The sequence below is a fragment of the Bombyx mandarina genome, chromosome 08 (assembly GCF_030267445.1).
Source record: "Bombyx mandarina strain Sakado chromosome 08, ASM3026744v2".
In the NCBI taxonomy this organism is placed as follows: Eukaryota; Metazoa; Arthropoda; class Insecta; order Lepidoptera; family Bombycidae; genus Bombyx; species Bombyx mandarina.
Window position 1 is genome coordinate 8,950,667 of NC_143215.1, and position 24,983 is coordinate 8,975,649.

A 24,983-nucleotide genomic window follows, 5' to 3' on the forward strand; every position below is an offset into this window, starting at 1 on the left:
ACCACCGGATCGGAAACGCGACCCACTGAGAAGATCCGGCGAGAAACTCAGTGGGCTGTGACTGAGGGTTAATTTACTCGTAGAGCCCTTCGTCGCAAGCGAAGGGTTCGACGAGGACGATGACCGGTGCTTGAGGTACCTAAAAGCACCATTAGTGGATCGGGAGGATCCAAAATGACGTGCTTGGGGCGACGTCGACTGCTTTCCATTCTGTCCGCAGGGTCGGGAATGTAGTTACCGACGGCCACGATGAGAGGGTTCTCGTGTGGTGCCGCTTTATCGAAGTGGCCATCGTACTGGCACACCTACAATCCATGTAACTCAAAAATCATGTTAACATGAACTCGATTGAGTTTTGCTTAAATTCAAAGAGGCGAATAACCAATTCCATGTGGTCGCATTCTCTGGCTAATGCATATGTATGAATGTCAGCTGTGGGAGATATCGCACGTCTGCCGACTGTCCTTTGTAATCGCCCGTTCTGGTCATAAGGCATTCCGTTACTTTCTGCAACTACCTTTAAAATCGGTAAATCAACCAAATCGACAAAAAAAAAGACCACCATCTATATGACAAGTTGATGGTTGACGACTGTTAATGAGAAACGAGAATGTCCCTACAATGAAAGCCGTCGTTTTTTCAGTCCATTAAAACTGGAATTATTTACAAATGAACAGTTAATGATTTTCTATGGTGAAGCTCTTTATTGTTTATAAACTTCGTAATATATTTGAAACGTGTCTTGTTATATTCTTTAAATGATTATACGCGATTGTAGAGTTAAAACCGATCGAAAAGGTGCAAGTAACGCGTGAAACAAACTCAAGTGGGTCAGCCGTACATGGCATATTATTGATAGCGGTCATCAAAGAGAACATTCACAAAACGTCTATAGTTACATGTCGTTCAGTCGATTTCCACAGACGAGGACAATTTTCGCGACAGATGGTCTATGACTCACGAACCTGTCGGTATCGGTGTTCGTTTCACGCAATCAATACGACAATACACATAATCATTGCTATATAATTTGTTAATTAATTATTAATTACTAGAGGTACCGCAGTAGTCGAAATTCGACTATATTTTATTGGAATTGTAAGGTTGCTCACTATTATGATTGTATTTTATACCTCTATAATAACAAATTTCACCAAGACTACACTATAAAAAATATTAACAAAGACAAACAATTTTAATCTATTCTCAATTTGACAACAGACGTCAAGAACAAAAGTTTGACAATAAATAGTATGCATGCGTGTGTGCGTCAAAAACATGGTATGTAGTGTGTGTAATGTTTTCTTTATTGATTTAATGTATCTTTTATACATTATTTTAAAAAAATATTAGCATTGTGCACTTCTTCTCTATATTCTCTATAAGTGTGGAAAATTTCATACTCCTCCGTCCACGCAATTTTCGCAAAAGGGATACAAAGTTTTTGCTTCACGTATTAATATATAGATAGTCTAGAAACATAAAACGTATATAATATAACAAACCACTCCTGGTTTTTTAAAACGAAGGAGTATCGGATATCGCGCCGAAAAAGAAATGACATCAGGCATCTCGGACATGCACAAAAAATGACATCATTAATTTACGAAATGAATTCATGAACACATGAGCATCGAATTTACTGCAAGCTCATGCCATAAAGATAAATTTATTCCAATTAACAACAATCATTTTAATTGCAATGAAATATCATCCAAATTCGTTCTGTTTTAACTTTGATGAAGATTAAAACGGTGAGATTAGGTACATTTGGCACAACTAGATTGTATCATTTTCGTTATTATTATTACTAATTTTCAATCAATCAATCAGAATACATATTTTACCTATAGTAAAGTGACAAAATATATTTTAATCATAATTGATTTAACAAATCCACTCTCTCCGATTAACCTACTTAGGAAATGTAAGTTATTCGATAAAAAAAAAAAACGGTGTGCTAAGCTTGAATTTTTTTTTGTGACCTAGCACAGGTAATGGCCATCATCCTGCCCGTTACTACCGCGACTCATACATTCAGTTTGAAGCAAAGGACAGCCGTTCTCCAAATGAATTGAAGCTTCAGGATCGAGGCCGAAGATAGTCTCATTGTATTCTTTTTATTTATTTATTGATTAGATGGGTGGACCAGCTCACAGCTCACCTGGTGTTAAGTGGCTACTGGAGCCCATAAACATCTACAAAGTAAATGGGCCCCCCACCTTGAAATAAAGTTCTAAGGTCTCAGTATAGTTACAACGGCTGCCCCGCCCTTCAAACCGAAACGCTTCACGGCAGAAATAGGCGAGGTGGTGGTACCTACCGTGCGGACTCACAAGAGGTCCTATCGCCAGTAAAAAACAATGGCTCTTTCACGATTCTCCTACATCTCTCAAAACAAATATTGAAGTACTTACAGTTAACATCCCCCGGACACGTCTTACAGCATCGGCCGGCAGTAGCACGGGCGTTTCGCAAGTTGGTTCCGGGCATTCATTCTTTATGTTCCGACAATGCACTTTCGCTACAACGCGACGCTTCTTTTGCACCTGCGGAAATAACTCGTTCATTGATCGTTTGTTAAAGCCGACTCCGCTATTTAAAAGTAATGTACTTTATTAAATAATTACAATCCATCGTCAAGTACCTGCGAAGCTAGTTATCTAACACTATATCGATTTATATTTGATTATTTCTCTATTTAAGCTGCCCAAAAATCACGGAATCAGTATAACCAATACTACAGCCTTTCCTATAACCTTAGAAGCGAAGAAATTTTCACAAAAATCTTGTGACTACCCAACAATTACAAGAATAGATAAGATTGCTGATGTAATCTACAATAGTCATTTAGAAGTCTTCGTGGCCTAAAGGATAAGACGTCCGGTACATTTGTGTGTAGCGATGCACAGGTATTCGAATCCCGCAGGCAAGTACCAATTTTTCTAATGAAATACGTACTTAACAAATGTTCACGATTGACTTCTACAGTGAAGGAATAAATAACATCGTGAAATAAAAAACAAACCCGCAAAATTATTATTTTGCGTGATTACTGGTAGTAGGACCTCTTGTGAGTCCACACGGGTAAGCACCACCAAATGCGCCTATTTCTGCGTGAAGCAGTAATTCGTTTCGGTTGAAAGGGTGGAGCAGCCGTTGTAACTATACTGAGACCTTAGAACTCATATCTCAAGGTGGGTGGAGGCATTTACGTTGTAGATGTCTACGAGCTCCGGTAACCACTTATTACCAGGTGAGCTGTGTGCTCGTCCACCCACCTAAGCAATTTAAAAAAAAATCCTGCTACTTTTTGAGTTTGTCACTTATATAAATTAAAAATACAGTAAACGTAACAAAAAAGAAATGTAATACGTACCGCTATACCTCACATTTGATACAGTACATGATCCCGAAAGGAGGACCGAGATCCGCGAACCACTGAGACCCCAACTCCATTGCTTGCTTTCCGAATAGGCATTCTGTAACAACACATAGTTAAATTTTAAAATAAAGTTTCTTTTGTTTTATTGTTACTAAATAAACAGCAGACGGCCTGCCACAGTAAGAAAAGTAGGCAGTTACTGCAGCCCTTTGAGACCAGTCATCATTCTCTGCCCTTCTCCCAGTCACCTGGGGTCGGTGCAACATGTTTTCTCCTTTCATACTCCTCTATTATATACCATTTCTTCGCTCACTCCCCTCTTACACATATCGTCATTTCTTCTTAGGTCTACCTCTTCCTTTATATACTTCCACATTCATAGTTAACACTCTCTTACCAACCTCATTTTCATTTCGTCTCATCACATGTCCATAGCATCCCAAACGCGCACATCTCAACTTTTAAACCAGTAATACCAAAAATACATTAAAATACGAAGGGTATTAATCCTTCAAAAGTACTTCAAAAAGTCTGCAAAAGAAATACATATCACTATAGCTCTAGAGGAGCAGCACACCTTCCTTGTTGAGGTTAAGCTCTGAGCGAAATCGGTATTGAAATAATCAATTTAAATTCTCATTTAAACGCTTAACTTACGTAAAGCATCACCCCATTAATATCATTAATTATTATTCTCCGTATCAAAGTATGTTTTGTCTAAAATTATAGACACAGCACTATAATACTATGCAGTACATCATCATCATCATCATTCTTTCCTATTACCCTCTGCTGGGGTGTAGGGCTCGAATCAAATTTTTCCATTTATATCGGTCTTGGGCAGTCTGTTCTAGCTCCTCCCACGTCATGCCCAAGACCCCTAGCTCCTGCTCCACCGAGCGACGCCAAGATTGTTCTGGGGCGGCCTCTCTTCCTTTTGCCAGACACTTTTCAGGTCAGTGCTCTCTTTGATAGGTGGGTATCGGGCTTTCTCAAAGTGTGACCAATCCAATGCCACTTCCGCGTAAGGATCTCCTTCTCCATTGGTGTCTGCTTAGTGATCCTCTAAAAAACTTTAAGTGTTTGTGAATAGGTGCCTGCGTCCGATTATGAAAATCTTTTGGCCTGAGAAGATCACTATGCAGTACAGACATCAATTATAATTATTATTATTGCGTTAATTTATTACCTATAAACGTAAGTACATAGTTCATAATAAACTGAAGCTCGAGAGAGAGGCAAGCAGGCACAAGTTAACAAGTCGGATTTACATACCGAACTTGTGAGTGAACGTCTAAAAATATAAGTTGCACATCGCAGTACTAAAATGTAGATTCAAGTACAGGTCTACGCCTGAGATGCGAACGGCATTACCATAAGTTGCCATCGTTTCTTTTTTTTTTTGTTCGCCTATTTTTATACGCGGGTCCGTAAATTGTTAAAAACACTAAAATATGCAGAACGACTTGACAGTCAATAAATATGGCCGAGACAAAGCTGCACGTGCATATATCGGTCGACACCTTCACACGACAAGTACTCCCGCGGTAATGACTTTTGCGAATTTCAAAAAGAAACGCGCGTTTTTTGCGACCGCCTTTTAATAATTCAATCAAGATGTGATTATTTATTTTAAAGTATAATTTATTGCTGGCGCAAGAGTTTATCACTTTTAACGAGGATTGTAATTAGAAGTATGTAAATGCTTCGTACGAACGAATGTAACTAAATAACATAATAAACTGTTAAAACGTAGTTATAGTACGCAAAACGATAGGTAGGAACAACAACAAACAAACACACAATGCTATGTTATTAATAATACAAAAATAACTTATACTATTTACTTCTGTCGTATTAATTAGATTTCCTTATGGCAGTGCTAGATAAATTCAAATAAAATAACATCCCAACCTTTCGAGAAAAGGTATGCCCTAGCGTCATCTTGTTTAATGCATATAGTGCGGGCATAATGCGAAAAGTCAAAAGCGGGAAATTATTGATGCATTGACGCAAATGTAGTTTTAGAAAAATCCTAAAAGTACCAAGGGCGGCGCATCTAACCAAGAAACCACCTGTCAAACATACCCTCTTCTACTTGGTCAAACCAGGACAAACTTGTAAAGTTGACAGTCCGTGGTCAAAGGTTACAATCCGACACGTTAGTCCGATCAGATTCAAACAAATAGGTAAGGAAAGGACGACCAATGGGCGGATACTCCCATATTATAAATAAGAATCTTCTGGAAGGTGTTGTCCCAACCCTCAGATATGAAGAATACCACTAACAGAAGAAGGACTTCTTAATTATTCACAACAATATTATGCACTTCACCGTTGCATAACATTAACTTTGCAAACACGTTCAAGTATACATATTTATGTATATCCGAAGTCGTGGCCTAAATGATAACATTATTTGCTAGTATCCAATTATGATAGTATTTAAATTCTGCAGAAAAGTTTTTTTTTCTAAAGAATGATAAAAAATGAAGAAATAACGTGGCAAAAACTTTCATCGTTCACAAATTTGATGTAGAACGCATTGTTCGTTGAATTTTTAAATTGAATTCACGTGATGTTCATGAACTTCGGTAGCAATACAATAGGCTATTTAAGCAAATTTCAATCTCAAATATACAACTATAGGCAAAGCAAAAGTAATAAAGCTCTATAGATTGGTACAACGGTTCAAAATTGTACAGCATTTAATAGCTTTTTATCAGCTCTTGTTCAAAAACAATATAACGATTAGTCGGTTACGATAGATTGTATATCAGATGCCCGGCGCGATAGTGCAGCCTCCGTAAATAGGCCCCCTTATCTTACACTACTAACTATTTAATTAACCTCGCTGCAAGAGTTCACAGATAAAACCTAGATGACGCTCCGTGAGAACTCAATAATAGTTTTAGATTGAGTTGTGTTTTAAACAGGATTACTGCGCCAAAGCGATTTGTTATGCGATTGTCAGATCAAAGGCCAAATTCTAAAGATTATTTTCATTAAATTTGTGCTATCAAATATAAATTAACGCTATATGCGTCAACGTTGTGTTAAAAGGCAGACACACTCTTCTGTTTTTAGTTAAATAGCTTCCCGTTTCAAACAAACCTGACAGGCCTAAGATTTCCGACACATTGCATTAAAAAAGTACGTAAACTTAAAAGATTTAGACAACCGACGGTGTGCGAAATGTAACATTTTGACATTAGATGATGTACAGAGAGATATTGAATATTCCCGGCAGTTTCAATTTGGCACATTCTCAGTTATAAAATAAAAATAAAAAGTACGTGTATCTATCTTGTGTCAGATTGTCGGATCGGAGTGCCATGATAGACGTTAAAAGTGTTAGACATCACCCATCCCCGGCGTCCGACTAATGAGGATGGAGGGTCCCGGCGCCGGCGTTCTCAGGATGCCAAAATGATCGTATTATAAACCGTTTGGCCGTACATCTTTCGGATATTATATCACTGGTCCATTCATTCACGTTAACTTTGACAGCTATCTGTATCTATCTATAATTTTTTGTTATTCATTCAAAGTTTGTTATTGTTTTAAATTGACACCGAACATAGCGGTTTCTCAAAGGACGGCTGCTTCATAACACGTCAAAATTTTCCAATCATTGGTTCACAACTGAATCATTAATTTTACGCGCTTCTTCGATTTCGTGAAAATATTATCTTAGACGTGATTTAGGCATATAAAGCGATACGAGACGTCTCATAACCTTCCTTTACGTTTTCTTGGAAATGTTGGCGGTGTGCCAAAAACACTTCGCCGACTAAATGAAGTATTGGCGACGCCCGTCATAACATTCTGATCTGATCTGTTTATGGAAAACAACATCGATACATTCCTGTCACTATCTAAACTACTTAGTCTGGCCATAAATACTGTTACAATTAAAAATAAACAAAATATTACATTTGAATTTGGAATCTGTCATTTTTATATGATTGCTCATTGAGTTTTCTCATTTTGGCGCCAATACATTGTACACTTCGAATAAGCTTTTTATACTTTAAATTGTTTTAAATTTATGTATTAAACTAACAAACAAAAACTAATGTAAAAGTAATAAATGTTATTTGCAATAGATTTTTTTTCCTTTGTAACAGTATTTATGCCCAGACTAAGTATATTGACAAAAACGAATGCACTCGTATCGATATGATAAATGCTTCACCCTTTTTGCTTTCATTTCAGAATCGTTCATTTTAAATCGAACGTAACGAACTCTAATCTATAATCTATACTAATATTATAAAGAGGAAAGATTTGTTTGTATTGAATAGGCTCCGAAACTACTGAACCGATTTGAAAAATTCTTTCACTGTTTGGAAGCTACACTATTTCCGAGTGACATAGGCTAAATTTTTTAAAAAAAACTTGGGATCCTTACTAAACCTCCAATAATGTAACCCAAGGTGTAAAAAAATTACCTAATATATTCTTTACATCGCTTGCCCTGTGAAAACTATTGTTGATAGAATAAAATAATGTACTACGACTTTGTAGAACACATTATTATTTACGAAAGTGTCGCGACAGCATAAGTCTAACTATTATAGTTATGCCGCAATAAGTGTTCATTTATTTAAAAAAATAAAACAAGTCAAATATCGTTGAAATTTTTGTTAAAGACCCAACCGGAGTCGGAGCAGTTCGCTTGTAATATTATTAACTTGAAGAGTTTGTTGGTTTGAACGCGCTAATCTCAAGAACTACTGGTCCGATTTGAAAAATTCTTTTAGTGTTCGATAACTCATTTATTGGGGAAGGCTATAGGCTATATAAAATCACGGTAAGGCCAATACAAGTGGAGCACCACTAAAGAATGCTTCAAAATAGCTCCTCAACATTCTATAATTCAAAAATATTTTCACTTTCTACGTAAATGAAGTGGGGATAAAATTTAGCGTTATGGCCAAAGTAACTATTCCACGCAGAAGGAATCGCGGGCTAAAGCTAGTATATTTATATACGCAATGAAGTGCGTTACAATTCGTAATCTGTGTAGCGTGTCAGTCGTGGCCTTACGCTTATTACATTGTGTCACGGTATAGATCACGATAAGCATACGTTACATGTCAAACGATAAGAAACGTATGTATAGCAGGTATAGCCGGTTCATTGAAGCAGGCCGGAGTCGCTTCAATAAATCCTCTACATAAAAGGGTTGAAAGAGACGTGCATAGTATTTCAGCGAGCGTGGGCAGATCGTAAATCGCTCATACTGAATTAGCGGCATATTTTGACATTCGATCTGCGGACACGCTAGTTTACAAGCTCTCACGTTCGTAGTCTGGAAACGTCTCGTAATATGACCGTTAAAATTATGACTTTCACAATTAGACCTGCGTATGTTAATGATTTTATGTACAGGCCAACTTGTGTTATTGGTCAGACTATAATGACTCAGCGCGTGATGTAGGTACATTGTTGCAGTGGCAATATAGACTGATGTAGGCGACACGCGACGAAGATCAGTCAATTTACTTTGATCACTGTATCATTACACACCTACACGCCAAATGATCGCACATTGTCCCGCCCTTGGCTCATAAAACGAAAAACTCAGCTGACGGTATTGCCCAACCCACATTAGTCCCAATATGGAATTCTTTATGCAATTGACCTACCGCATCATCACATAACTGTTGAAATTTGAAAGTAATAATACGAATTATGTTTGACCAGCTTAAAAAAAATTAAGAGTAACAATTTTTTTGGAACGAAGTGCCTTATGGGGGACGACGCGGAGGGGTACCCTAACCGGGAAAAAACGTCCGTAACGTAAGATTTTTATTAGTAATGCACACAGTGTACGACTTAACTTTGTAATAACGTACAAATTAGTAATGCACACGGTGTAAGACTTAACTTTGCAATAACGTACAAAAAATAACATATTTTTTATTATTCATTGACCACGATCTCAGAGCGTTCGTTTGCGCAATACACTAACTCTTATGCAAACAACCGTGAATGAAGTGTACCACAATAAGTTCGCACGTTACCGAATGACCGTGGGTTATTGCGAAACCTCCAGTTTTATTTTCTTTATACCTCGAATAGAACTTAAAATTAATATTTTTGTAAATCAAATCAAACCAAAAAAAATGTATTCAACACACTTAAATGAAAGTACCTACGAATAAATATTAAGTTATTCGTAGGAAAGTACGTACTTGTTGAACGTCAAAAGAACTACCGCCAATTCACAAAAACTATCCTCCATCCTGATAAAAATTAGCAAGAAACTTAGCGGGCATGTGTTTTTTTGTTTTAAATATTAGATTTTTTTTTATAGGTATTATATTTTTATTATAATAAAGATTTATAATAAGGAACTTCATTCCTATCCGGTGTCCCACGATTTTTTTTTTTTTATTGCTTAGATGAGTGGACGAGCTCACAGCCCACCTGGTGTTAAGTGGTTACTGGAGCCCATAGACATCTACAACGTAAATGCGCCACCCACCTTGAGATATAAGTTCTAAGGTCTCAATTATAGTTACAACGGCTGCCCCACCCTTCAAACCGAAACGCATTACTGCTTCACGGCAGAAATAGGCAGGGTGGTGGTACCTACCCGTGCGGACTCACAAGAGGTCCTACCACCAGTAATTACGCAAATTATAATTTTGCGGGTTTCATTTCTATTACACGATGTTATTCCTTCACCGTGGAAATCAATCGTGAGCATTTGTTGAGTACGTATTTCATTACAAAAATTGGTACCCGCCAGCGGGATTCGAACACCGGTGCATCGCTAAACACGAATGTACCGGACGTCTTATCCGTTAGGCCACGACGACTTCAAAACCACACGACGACACCACACATTTTTTATTTATTTAAATAGCTTCCCAGTGATGTCTGGAATACACGGGAATGTCATTCACATAGCTTGGAAGTCACCTTCGCTAGTTTCTTATTCTATGGTTCATGGTCTCGCGCCTCGGGTGTGAGGTGGCTGCGGCGAGCACTTGTATTATGTAAAACGCGAACGTATCATATAACACGGACAGGTGTTTAATGCAAATAATAATAATATTAGCCTACTCTCAGTATCACCAAGCCATGGGCACCGTTCTCGTCGAATACGACGTGCAACTTAACCCATAGACATTACCTACTGAGTTTCTCACTAAATCTTCTCAGTGGGTCGCAATTCCGATCCGATAGTAGCAATTCTTAGCAGCAATGATCATTCTAGGGCAGATGTTAGCAAGCTCTTACAGGTCTGAGCCCTGTAAGCCCACCCAGCGGTCACGGTAAAGCCAGTGTAGCACCTCGATCCTAGTAACAAATAGCTAGGCAAAAAGAACCAGCTTAGTTTTGTGTAGTTATGGTCCTAGAAATTATTAAATTACCTATATGCCAAATCATATCATTCACCGAAATTCTAATCCAGCTATAAAATGTATTACATACTTCTTATCGTCAATGTCAACAAAATCCCGTCCGCGCGAAGCTGCAATAAATAGCCCCAGCGAATAGGTTGGGAAAATACAATAAAATATGAGAGATGATATGAGAAATAAGAGTTATTAGAAACTAAGTCTCAATCGTATCATTATATGTTGTCAAAAAAAGGTAACTATACTAAGACCTTAGAACTTGTATCTCAAGATGGGAGGCACATTTACGTTGTAGATGTCTATGAGCTCCAGTAACCACTTAACACAAGGTGGGCTGAGAGCTCGCAATAAAAAACAAAAAAAAAAGGTCCAAGTTTAACTTTTGCCCGAAATTAATTCATCATTAATTAGTCAATAGGAGAAACAAAAAACAGGATAAATTATTTAAAATGTCATGTCCATTTGAATGTTGAAAGATCTCATTAATATTAAAACCATGATTTTATTGGCGGAATCAATGAACGATAATTATAATTGATGCCTACTCATAATCTGTAATTGTCGGCAAGACGAACGATCTCAAAGCGACATTCTATTATTTATATATTACTTATTGTTAATACAAATTATGTGTCACACACAACACCTGCATTATACTAAACATCTCATGTTTCAACCAGTTAGAACATTCATTAATGTATTAATCACACATCGTTCGGACGAATAAAAAATTAATTGAATTTAAATTTCAATGTTTTTCATTGTATTTTATAGTTATCCTAGGACCATATGCGCGATTCCGTTCCCGAATCTATCCTGTACTTATGCGTACTCATCATAGACGAATTACATATTTAATTATAAATCGAACCTATTACATATTCAAATTATATTCATAAATAAATTAAATGTCGCAAAAAACTGTATGTTTTTAAATAAAATCAAGACTTTTTTTTATTAAAATCTTTATTATGGGCTTAAACTATTAAGTTTTCATTCTAACGAAATGAACAAATCGGATTGAAATGAAGACTACACCGTTGTTGTACTGTTGTCCGGTTTTTACACAAAACTTATTAGATTCTGATTTTTTATAATAATAAAATAAAATTAATCGATTTGGAGATTGATAATTCGCGAAGAGTTAGTAATGTATTGAAATAATGTTGTAATTTGACATTATGAATTGAATACCATTTCTTTTGCATCAGGCTGTTGAAATTAAAGTCTAAAAATGGGTGTCTTGTGAGTTAACACAAGACACCCATTACAGCATTGATGACAATGAGAATAAACCTAGGTCACTGTATTTGACCTTGACCTCTAAACAATGTTCTACAATAATGCTCATCCGTAGAAAATTATGGTAATAGTTCAGCAGTCAGTGCAGGTAATAATTAATTATAACTTTTAAAATTTTGTTTTCGAACGATGCTGATCTAATTCTCAGAAATAAAATCAGAAATCGTCAATCAATCCTCACATTATTTGACAAACCGTTTTGGTATCAGAATTCCTGTGGTTAAAACCTGTAACTGTAATTCTTCGTACTAACTAGATCCAGCCTCAAGAGACTACCATTTTTTCCAGTTACACAAAATATTTTCATAGATATTTGTAGCGTCCAGGTCCTCAGCTCTATCGCATAAGATCAAATTATTTTTCCTATAATTTGGCGAAAATGTATAGAGAATTTGGATGTGGCGGTAGCCATCATAAAACACAAGATATTTGACACACGCCTGAATCTCGCTTACGGAATTTTCAAGGTAATCTTGCAAATATACAAAATCCGAACAACATTCGGACCGTCGGTCTACCAAGTAATAAATATCACTTGCTCGGTGGAAGAACTTCCCTTCGTCGTAATCCCCACATGGATAAATCTATCCTAATATTATAAAGAGGAAAGATTTGTTTGTTTGTTTGTTTCGAATAGGCTCCGAAACTACTGGACCGATTTGAAAAATTATTTTTCCATTAGAAGCCGATATTGTCCCTGATGAACATAGGCTACTTTTAAAAAAAAAAAAATATTTTATTTTTTTGGTTTCATGTGTGTTTTAATGTTTCCGAAGCGAAGCGAGGGCGGGTCGCTAGTATCTTATAAATTTATATGTTCTAAAAAAAATCATACTTTAAGGCCTAATACTTCAACTGGCTATAAGAAAATCGCGTCTAATCTACAACAAACAAAAAATAAAAACACGCTAAGAACGTTTTATATTTACGAGAAATCTTGATTGTCAAGTCCCTTTGAAATGCTTTATAATAAATTACTGCAAAAAGTACAAAATGTTGTGGATAGGTGCGGTAAGATACTCCCGATATGCCCGGTGCGCTCCCGGCAAGTGATAAATTAGTTGCATAAATATTTCAAATGTATTGGAACGTTTGAACGGACAAAAAGTATGTACGAGTGTTACAGAAACGAAGTTCTTGTTTAATCTAATGATATGGCCCGTTTTGTTGTTATACCCAGAAAGGAGTACGTAAACGTCCTCGCTAAATGAAGGTACCTACAGCGCGCATGACAAGGTTGACGACATTGGAACCCTGCGCTTCTTCCTGCTTCTACGAGATCATACGTCCAGTTCATTTACGGACATCTCTCACAGGTGGTCGCCAGTTATTCGAACATTATTAATCATTTTCTCAACTATGAATATACTGGTTTTCTCAATAAAGATGTCTAAACACATCTAATATATTGCATCTCATCACCTAAGCGCTACTTTAAAATAATTAATTACTTGACACGATACACAACAAGACGCAATACTCTCGAAGCGTTCGAAAAAGAATTTCATTTTCGGATATACATTTTTTTTTTTCGAGAATTAATTTTGCGTTATATTTTGTTTAAATCTGATCAAATGATTACGAGTAATTTATACGACCAGAATTGTATTTAAAACAAGGTAGACCCTTTAATAACAACCTAAAGTCAACGATGGCAAATGTTGACTGAAGTTGAAGGATGAATTAACTGTTTAATAATAGTCTTCGCTTCTCTGAACTTTTATTTATTATTGTAGACTTCATTGACTGCAGACGGCGCCTGTTTGTCGCAATTGTGACTGGTTCTTCTCGTTCTATGTGACCATAATTCAATATACATATATTTACACCGAGTGAATTTCGATTAAAACACAAGAAGGCGACGTAAAGTCCGTTCGTATTGTCGAACTAATTAGTAACAACCATAAAAATCATACAAATCATTCTCCTTCCTTATTGAGTGTTTTTATAGAGCGCCGACGCGATTTTATTTTCATATAATTTTTGGAATACTTTATGATCGAGACAGTTTTACGAGGTGTAGACAATTTAAGTGGCACAAGGTACTTTTAAAGCGACGCCGAACGCCATATTTGGCTTGTCTCGACAGAAGTAATGCTTCCAGCATCGCTTTTTTTAATATAATTATCAAGTTCCCCATCAATTACTATAATATAAAATGAATCTATGTTATGGCATTTTATTAAGACTGATAACCTGGACACACCATCTATCCAGAAGCAGACAGTGGACGGGAGCCAACTTATTCAACAAAAATATCACATCTAATTTATTTAGTATCGTTCTACAAATGCTTTTGGGGCGAGCGAGGCGCACAGTTGCACCTCATAAAAACAAACTTATTAAATTATTTGCAAGAATATATTGCTATCGGAGATGAAAATTAGCCAACTTTCAAAGTCACATCAGGAAAATCATGTCTTTCATTACAAATATGATTAAATACAAAAATAACGTATTAACAACTTTGATATCTCTATAATAATATATAAAAACGAATTGCTGTTCGTTAGTCTCGCTAAAACTCAAGAGCGGCTGGACCGATTTGGCTAATTTTATCTTGAATTATTCGTGGAAGTCCAGAGAAGGTTTAAAAGGTGAAAAAATATGAAAATGCTCTTAATTATATAAAAACAAACAATTTTGTTTTTCCTTTGATGTGTCCCCCGTCGAACGGATTCCTTTTATCTTTTATTTATCGATTGAAGCACTACGAAGTCTACCGGGTCAGCTAGTTAATAATATTAATCTTGACCGTAAAAAATCTAGGAATCTCGATTAGCCGATTCTGTCTTAATTGAAATAATATATGGTTCAATTAGATCAAAAAAAGTTCGTGGGCGATTTCCATGACATTTTTTTAATAAATGCGACGACGAATTGTTTGTATGTATTTCTTTTTTACACATTTTTTCATCTGTCGCTTCTATTTTATCGTCGTACGCTGACTCAACGGCTGGGATAGTATTTACTATATTTATAGTGCACTTTCTATATAAAAAAAATGATATATTTAGTTGCCTAGATGATAGATACATAAATGTAAACTAGTATGAATTCGCGCATACCTACCTACTTAAATTTAAAAGTTATTTTAAATCATTATTTCGCTATAGAATATACATATGTGAATGTAGCGATGAAATACATTGTAATTACTTCAATGTTGAGAATTAATGGAAAAGTGCGTTAATTATTCATACTTTAATTAGAGTTTCGGTTCGACATTAATTATTTGTATGAGCGTCGACAAAAGAATTGCAAGAAGACAATGGGTCGCGTGTCCTGTCTTCGTACGTACGCCTATACTTATCAAATACCGCCTTACATCCAACAAAGTTATCAATCAGACGACAGGAATGCAAATTTTAATTGTGGCCGGAGCGATTCGTTGTCGCGCGATATTACGAACGCAATTTATTTGCACGGTGCGCATGCGCCGCGGGGCGGGGCGCCGCGCACGCACTGCACTATGGAGGGAGACAACCGCCAATTATGAATAAACAAGCTACACTACTATGTTAATAAGACTTTAGATTTTTCCTCTAGCGATTTCACCAAGCAACCACGCTCATTAATAGTTTCGTTATTCCGTTATCGGTCCTCGTAGAAAGCATCATGACTGGCATTTGCCTGTGTGCGTATCAGCAATTGCATATTTGCATGGCGCCCGAGACTAGTACTCATCTCAAGCTACGCATGCGAATACCCGATTTAGCACCAATAATCCGCATACATCTGGCATTTACTGAAAATGTCATCGCTTTCTGCACTTTGTACGTTATTTTATATCAACATTATCCGTTTCATTCGTTTACCATTAAAATATATACACACTCTGTATAAATGTTACTTTGAATTGTGGTATTTTCTTGATTCTCTGATTTGTAAAAGTCGTTTCGTAGGTATTCATATCTTATGCCACGTACGTTAGCCGGTGAGTAGTGAGTGCGGCAGTAACGCGATCGTAAACATGTTTACAGTTCAAGTCGAGTAATGCATATAAACACACAACATTGTAACAAAGTATGACACTGTGATGTTAAACATTAATTCAGAAACGCATTTAAATGTAAAAATGCACTCGCCGCAAGGAATTCTCGAAGTTTCGTCATATTGAAATCACAATAAACTTGAGTAGGTAATGCAGGCATAACGAATAAAGTTCATTGATTTCAAAGGTGACATTTACTGCCTACCATTACTTAGCGGCATTTATTAATAGACGATTTCACATCGCGATAAACTGTAGCTGTGCCTGTAACAGTCACTGACTATTGGGCTTCTCAATTCATGTTATTTTAATGCTCTTTATAGGCAGAGGTCGCGGCCCACCGGTTATTAAGTGATTACCGGACATGGAGACGCATCGCCACCCACAAAGCATGAAATCGAAATCTCAATCGTATTTCTGTACCTGTTCGAACAACAACGAAGCTCCCAGCACACGCTACTTTTTTTTATTGCCTATAAGGATGGACGAGCTCACAGGCGAGCTTACTGGTGGTAGGACCTCTTGTGAGTCCGCACGGGTAGGTACCACCACCCCGCCTATTTCTGCCGTGAAGCAGTAATGCGTTTCGGCTTGAAGGGTGGGGCTGCCGTTATTACTATACTGAGACCTTAGAACTTATATCTTAACATGGGTGACGCATTTACTTATAATATAATAATAATCGGGGTCAAGTCACACCCGGTCATAAGGCCCCAAACTAGGACCTCCTTTACTATGAAAACTAGATCCATACTTATATAAATTACATACATATATAGATACTAAATACCCAGATAAAGAGAAAACGAACCAGTTCATCACACAAATGTTTGCCCGACGTCGAAATCGAACCGGCATCCTTCGTCACAGCAATCCGGCTAACCACCGCACCACCGAATCAGACTAGTCATGATTATATTTATCACTTATTTAATTTAAGATATTACGAAAATTTATTAATTTCGCGCTTTAACACGCTTATAACACGATTTCATACTTCATCGATTTATTAAATACGTCGTACATAATATTTCAATGTGAAAATGTTTCTAGAATAAATACGAAACGGGGATACGGTCATGTAAATTTATTTGTGGAATGTAAACGTATGAAAAAAATCGGAGGGCGAGACGACGGTTGGCCAGACGCGGCCACGGCTCCGTTTTCTCCGCTAAATATAATTTTACTCGATCATTTAATTATATAGTGATTAATAGACGAGTGGGAATGCCAACGCTAATAAAACACAATACGGTGCACACTATTTATGTTCTATTCGATTAATAAATGAACTGTTTCATATCTGGGTACATACGATCTCAGCGTTCCCAGCGTCGAATTATTGAAGTAAACCCAACGAACATTGCATACAAATTGGAGACGTCATCTAGTAGAAGACAGGGATGTTATTCACATATCCGATACACAATTACACGAGCATGTAATTTACATATCTCGCAAGCTTTTCGCTATCCGATACGCGTTTTTGTTTCATTCTTTTATGATCGCAGTAAAACGTACATAAAATAAGACTTGAACAAGTAAACATGGTTAGCTTGTGTACATCAGGCCCAGGTAATCTGGGTCTTCGTCCGGTATATTAAAGGAATCGTAACGGGTCAATTAATAAATTTACATTTAACTGGATCCGTAATAGGGTCAGCTTCATTTCCCTATGTTAATTACGACATGTTTGCAACACGTCTAAGCTACTTAGACGAGTAATTAAAAAAATATTAAATATATGAAACCTGAAATGAAATCTACAATCCGATAACATTAAATGCTTTGGCCAAACGTTTTTTTTTTTCTTTTTCTTCGTAGCTGCTTTTAGGTACGGTAATCTTAATACATATAATGCTAATAAACTATAATTGAAAACCTGTTAGTGCTAATAATATGTAGCGATAGTCGAAACGTGTGAAAACTTCGTACACTTACGCATTTTTAAATGTTATTTAGGTATAACGCTAAACGGTAAAAAAAAAAAATTTTTTTCATTTTGCTTCCGGGAGTGGACGAGCTCAAAGCCCACCGGGTGTTAAGTGGTTACCGGAGCCCATAGACATCTACAATGTAAATGCGCCACGCACCTTGAGATATAAGTTCTAAGGTCTCAGTATAGTTACGGCTGCCCCACCCTTCAAACCGAAACGCATTACTGCTTCACGGCTGAAATAGGCAGGGAGGTGGTACCTACCCGTGCGGACTCACAAGAGGTCCTACCACCGGTGAAAAAATTTTGTAAGTTAAAGCTCCAAAAAAAGCTTGCAGGTGGCAACGGACCGGCCGCACTGAAGATCACTTGGAGAGGCCTATGTTCAGCAGTGGACAATGGACAGGCTGAGATGATGATGATGATGAAAGCTCCAAAAAATGGAATAAAAGAAGACATTACCGAGCTTAATAAACTTTTTAAGTATAAAAGAGATGAACAAGCGGTTCGCTGCCTTGCCTCAAGATACTACTAGTTTGTTCTGTGTTAAATGAAACGTAAAAATCTGGAGATATTACAATTTTTATAAAAAAATTGACAGCGGTTGGCACGGTTTTCAAATGTCTACAAATGACAACTAAATCGTCCGTGACCAGAAACGACTATAGTGGTGAAAATAGTTTATTGCCAAAAAACAGCATAATTAAACAGTAAAAGACGTTTTAATTTTAATTAGCTCGCGGTCCGCTTAAGCGGTTACCGTCAGTATGCTATCTTGAAATGCGATTATTGAAAGATGAGGTGCAAAATTCAATTATATTTAAGCCCTTCAAAGCGGAAAGGCTGTTTTCTTCGTTGTAGAAGCAGCCAAAACAGCTGCTACTATTCAATACGGAATCACAACATGATCTACCAGCGGTAATTAATTATGCATTATAAACTTTACAGATTCGATTTTATTAATCGACTCATGACTCATTTATCGCGGAAGTCGTTCGTGAAGCACGTGTTAAGTACGTGGGTAAATATCAACGACAATTAGTGCCTGCCTAAGGATCAAACTTACGACTACAAGTATACCGAGCCGAGAGTTTTATCATTTTTATAAACCGGCGAAGGCGTAATTTCGGCACTCACGCTTCGGGTACCATGGGTTTCGTGGAGTGGTGGAGCTCGATGGGGCTTAGTCGGTAACCGATTTTGCGCGGCGGGTCTTGCGTAGGTAGCTCCGCCGAGCAGCACCTCGCGATCCTTTCTCAAGGCGTAGTTTCCTATGAGGAATTGCAAGAAGAAGAAAACCGAGTTCTTCTTCTTCTCCCTCCCTCTTCTTCTCTGGAGACGCCGGTATCTAAGATAACCCGGTCTTTTACCCGCATGGACCGAAAACAGACCGGTAAACGGATCCCTCGACGTTAAAAAAAAAGGATCTGACAGCTACGTATATTATACTTACGCACGTAAATATAATTACACATATTTTAAAAATTCATTACACGTTTTAAAAGTAAAATATGTATGTGGCGAAACCTATGGTTCCGTCACGCGCATGCGCTGCTAAAATAATCCAGGAGGCCATGATCCCCGCCATAAGAAAAAAAATTGTACATTTTTACATAAAATAAACATTTTATTATTTTATTTAGAGCCGCTTTTATTGAAGCGTTCTAAAATTGTATTATAATAATAATATAATATAATTGTATCCAATTTTTTTGTTGTTGTATTCAATTTTGCTAAATGTACTATATTATTGTGTTTTGTGAGCGATCTTCATAATTAGTTCACTCAACATTCGTCCAAGTAAAATCATATTCTGTATGCTGTTGCAGTACCTTTATTATTGAAAGAGGTAATATTTATCAGCAATCTATCATGATTAAATTAAAATAATATCAGATGCTCATTATCAAATTTATTAATTTACATTTCGCTGAATTCAATATCAAAAATTATATGATTATAAAGAATACATTATAAAGAGAACATTGATAACGGAAATAATGATTAAAAATGACATTTCGTATTTTTAAACTCGAAAAGTTCGCTGTCATTAAAAGAGTTTGGAATAATTGGTCAACAACACTTTTTACATTACCAAATCATCTTTTTAATTTAAATACTTAAAATAAATTTAATTTTTATTCAATTTATTTTAATGATCCTCAAATTTCGGTGCAAGGAATTCAAGGGCTTTCTATGTTAGCCTCTAATGGCCACTTTAGCCAATAACATGTAAAATTACTAAATTCTGCTTTTTTTATCTAATCATTTACTCGTAAAAACAATTTAGTCGATAATGCCAACATTTACTTATTAAACTGACATATATAGGCTGAAATATTAAAGTATTTCGATTTATTAATTGAAAGTAAAATATCGATATATTTTTTTAAATTTACGTTAAGCTTTATATAGAATTGTGTTGAAAGAGCCGTACGGATGGCGAGTTAAAAGCGTTATTTATATTATACGCGTCTGGTGACAGGGCGCCTGCGCTTCTGCTCGTCCTAATTAAAATTTAATTTTGGAACCCGTCTGGAAAGGAAATACGAATAACTTCTTTAATAAACGCAACTAATATGCAAACATACCACGTATCAAAAAAAAAGACTTAAAATGTTCACTCAAAACCTAAAAATCATTTGTCGAAAGCCTTACTGCATAGAACGTCACAAAACTAAATACATATGTTCCAACTAAATAAGTGGAAGAACACTCAAAATATAATTATAACACAAGTCGACACAACTACAGGTATATTAAAAACACTCACCTGGCACCTCACATAAATGCTAACATTTTCCTCTATAAATTCTAGGTGGAAATTTTTTTTAAATACACTCGATGAAAATTACTTATTGCAGACAGCTAGCTAGCTATAAAACCTGTCGCATCACAGACGCTGTTGGAAAACATGGTTGTCATCACATACCTTAATGTTATTTTCCACGAATTTGTAAATTTGTGTGCGAAAATAACGAAATCTACGCACGAAAGGCGTGTCTAGTGAGTTTGAGTAATGAAGGATGCGAGATGGTGCAATGCATCGTGGTCGGTCTGCTGACGCGTGGATATTTGAATACAATAAGACTATAGCTCAACGCCGGCCGCTTGCAAGTTTGCATAATCCTATATCGTCAGTTAAAAATCTGCCACATTCGCTTCAAGATCGTTGCTCTTACATAAACATAAGGACTACTCGCAACTCAAAACAACAGCTTTGTAATCGGATCGTTTACTAACCAATTGACCTCCATTTGAATTGGGTACACGATTAATGGACGTCGCTATTGGCTTCTAGTTTCAAATCATTAACTTCTTGGTCCGGTATTAAACATTTATTGACGACAGATTGCTCAAATATAAAACAATAAAGATCAAACTCGCAAAAATTGCTATTTACTTAATTACTGATGGTAGAACGTCTTGTGCCCGTACGGTTAGATAACACCACTCTGCCGATTTATAGTTTGGAGGCCGGGGCAGGCGTTGTACTGTAAAACTAAGACTTAAAACTCATGTTTCAAGGTTTGGTGACGACATTCACATCTTTGATGTCTATGGGCGCCGGTAACCACATAGCAAAAGGTAAGCCGTGAGCTCGTCTATCAAATTAAACAATAAATAAAAAACACAAATTTCATTGAATTCAAATTATAAATACCTACTACATGAAATTCTTTTTTCAATTCATCACAATGCACTATCATTACGCTGTATACGTCGTCAATAATTATGTTCAATGGCTTCACGGCTATGTGGATCTCGTTTGCGTATTATGCTGTCGTCCATGATGGCACAATACTGACCGGAGCGAGAGCAAAAAATGCGTAGACAATGGAAAGAGGCGAACGGGTTGGTGCTACGTCCTCGATAGCGGTGATTCCGAACGGCCCCAACGCACCGATGCCTACTTGGAAGCAGAAGACCCTATTTGGAAGGCTGCGTTTCGAGTTGAGATCGATATCGCCGGCTGCCCAGCAACACCCGCCAGCGGCCTGTCAATATCCAACAATCATTTATGGGTGTTTCACGGTACAGTTGCATCCACGAAAGGTGTTAATTTATGAACGGCCAAAGTGAGAATTCGCGAATAGGGAAAGATGACGTGTCCCACGTCGTGCGGGTGGCCTTAAGTGGATCAGTGAAAGTTTTATGATTGACATTCAGCGAACAACAATAAATGAAATCTAGGTATTGACTGACTAAGACGTTTTGAAGGCAAATACGGCTTTGAACAAAATTTATTGTAGCCTACGTTCACAGTCGATTTCACTTAATTAAAAGACATTAATTAAAATGAAAAGTATTTTCTTGCAAAATTTGTCTTAGGTTGAAGAATCTCGAAAAGCTTGACAAAGTAATATAAACTCGAACACTCGACACAGATAATCTCAAGTAGACTGTAAATGTGCCATCACGAATATAACTTTTATGCTTTTGTTAGCGCCGGGACTCAGTTAACAATTAAAATAAATATTTCCAACTCTCGTGTATGTTGTAAACGTTTTGGATTATTTATAACTTTAATAACATAGAAACTGGTCTTTGTCTGAGGATTATTTTACTTTGTTGTCGCAGTGCAAGAATGTTGATTTAAAGTTTTAAACTGAGGCGTTTAATTCACGAAGGATAGATTACCATTTAATTTTACATTAAATAAAACTAATAATACATTTTACCTAGTTCTAAATAAAATAAAATTTGTCATAAATATTTTCGTGCCATGTATGTCAACAAGAGTAAATACAGAAGCCATCGTCTCCGCAAATATCGGCGTTCTGTTCTAATATCAAATACCTCGTAAAATGTCGCAGCATTCACGTGAAACGTTCAAATAAATTTATGGTCGAACATACATTAAGTCGTTAAAAATCACACAAGCTTTCAAACAATTTATACCGTGCCCCTGAAAGACAAATTTCTCTTATAATTTTGCAGTGGCTGGCTTTTTTTTTTCTGTCCCAGACTTAGATTAGTCAGTTCAAGGTGCGCGTGTGTGCGTAATGAATCATCACACGATCCCAAATATTTTCGCGGTTCGTAATATAATAAATATGACATCCATGGCTTCGGTTGACAATATCGAACTGCGGTCGTCGTGGCCTAACGGATAAGACGTCCGGTGCATTCGTGTTGAAGCGATGCACCGGTGTTCGAATCCCGCAGGCGGGTACCAATTTTTCTAATGAAATACGTACTCAACAAATGTTCACGGTTGACTTCCACGGTGAAGGAATAACATCGTGTAATAAAAATGAAACCCGCAAAATTATAATTTGCGTAATTACTGGTGGTAGGACCTCTTGTGAGTCCGCACGGGTAGGTACCACCGCCCCGCCTATTTCTGCCGTGAAGCAGTAATGCGTTTCGGTTTGAAGGGTGGGGCAGCCGTTGTGACTATACTGAGACCTTAGAACTATATCTCAAGGTGTGTGGCGCATTTACGTTGTAGATGTCTATGGGCTCCAGTAACCACTTAACATCAGGTGGGCTGTAAGCTCGTCCACACAGCTAAGCAATAAAAAAAAAAAAAAAAAAAAAAAAAGAACATATCGTTGTTGTCAAACCAAAATCTGCAATGTGCACTTTTTGAGATTTTTACTTTTTGACCTTTTCTTTTCGTATAGTTCGCTGCCCTATCTACCGTATAAAAAAACTGTTATGTGTCTATATAGCTTTAATATTTATCTATAGCTTTCATTTGATATAGTTCTTAAAAATTCACCTTCATATAAAATTTTATACGAAAATGTTTTTACTCGTTAAATTAAAATAGAGTTTTTGCACGTAGCAGATTTTGGTTTGACAGCGACGATATTAAAAACATGAACCCTAAATGTCGAGCGGTGAGCTGTTGAATCAACGGCACTGGCCGTGCTCGTAAATTACAGTATTTTACATGAGATATTTATTACGTGATGGTGTACACGACGCGACGACGCGATTCAGCTCTTGCGGTCGGTACCGGCAAGCGCGCGTGCCTTTTAACTGAATGAATGCTCGTTAAAAAGCAGCCCGCCATGTAATTAGCGGCCGGCAGAACTTAAGGCAGTGAAAATAAAACAAAGTCACCGTGTCCCACGGCCCCGGGCGCCTCGTGACTACTCTCATGAATCCATCACGAAATTTACACTCTTATTGCATCTCGTTAAGTGTTATGAAAGACAACTTATAATTGACCGTATTTTAAAGGGAGCCGACCGACGCTTGTGCACACGGTCCGATATAAATAACTAGCTTTTGCCCGCGACTTCGACCGCGTGGAATAGTTCACAAATAATAATGCTTCATTTTAGAACAAATTTGATTAGCATAAAAAACGTTATAGTGAGCCAGCCTTAACATATAGATATATGCTGTCGCGGACTTTTTTAGATCTTTTAAAGGGCAACAATTCTGTCATACATTATTTTAACGAAACTTTAACCGTTTCTGCAGCGAAAGCTCTCAAAAGGGAAAAAACGCCGATTTTGAAACAGTCTTTATTGGTGCTTCGCTTGTATTGGTCTTAGCGTGATGGTATATAGCCTATAGCCTTCCTCGATAAATGGGCTATCTAACACTGAAAGAATATTTCAAATCGAACCATTAGTTCCTGAGATTAGCACGTTCAAACAAACAAACTCTTCAGCTTTATAATATTAAGTATAGATACGATCTTAAAAATCTGGTCGTATTAAATAAGTATTTTTTAATTGCCTTAAATGGATATGCGAGCTCGCCCGCTGATAAGTGGCTACCAGAACTCATGGACAACAGAACGGAAATGCTACCACCCACGTCGGAGCTTGAAGTCGAAATCTCTGTTATCTTGTGCAACGGCTATCCTACTCTACCTACCGGAAGGCTCACGCTCACGTGAATGCTTTGTGGCAGAAATAGACAAGACGGTAGCACCACTAGTTATTACGCAAATGTACATATCGACGCTTGAAAGGCAAACGTGACTAAACGACAATAACTGTTTTGTACATAAATGATAGG

The 24,983-nt window shown here is 36.9% G+C and overlaps 1 protein-coding gene across 1 annotated transcript in view; it reads right to left on the minus strand.

The window, feature by feature from the left end:
• The window catches only part of sog (chordin short gastrulation), a 112,061-nt gene that overhangs the window by 58,517 nt on the left and 28,561 nt on the right, over positions 1-24,983 (minus strand). The window contains 3 exon segments of the mRNA XM_089729190.1: positions 2,418-2,453; positions 2,456-2,549; positions 3,388-3,482. Of these exon segments, the coding sequence (XP_089585316.1) occupies positions 2,418-2,453; positions 2,456-2,549; positions 3,388-3,482 (225 nt within the window).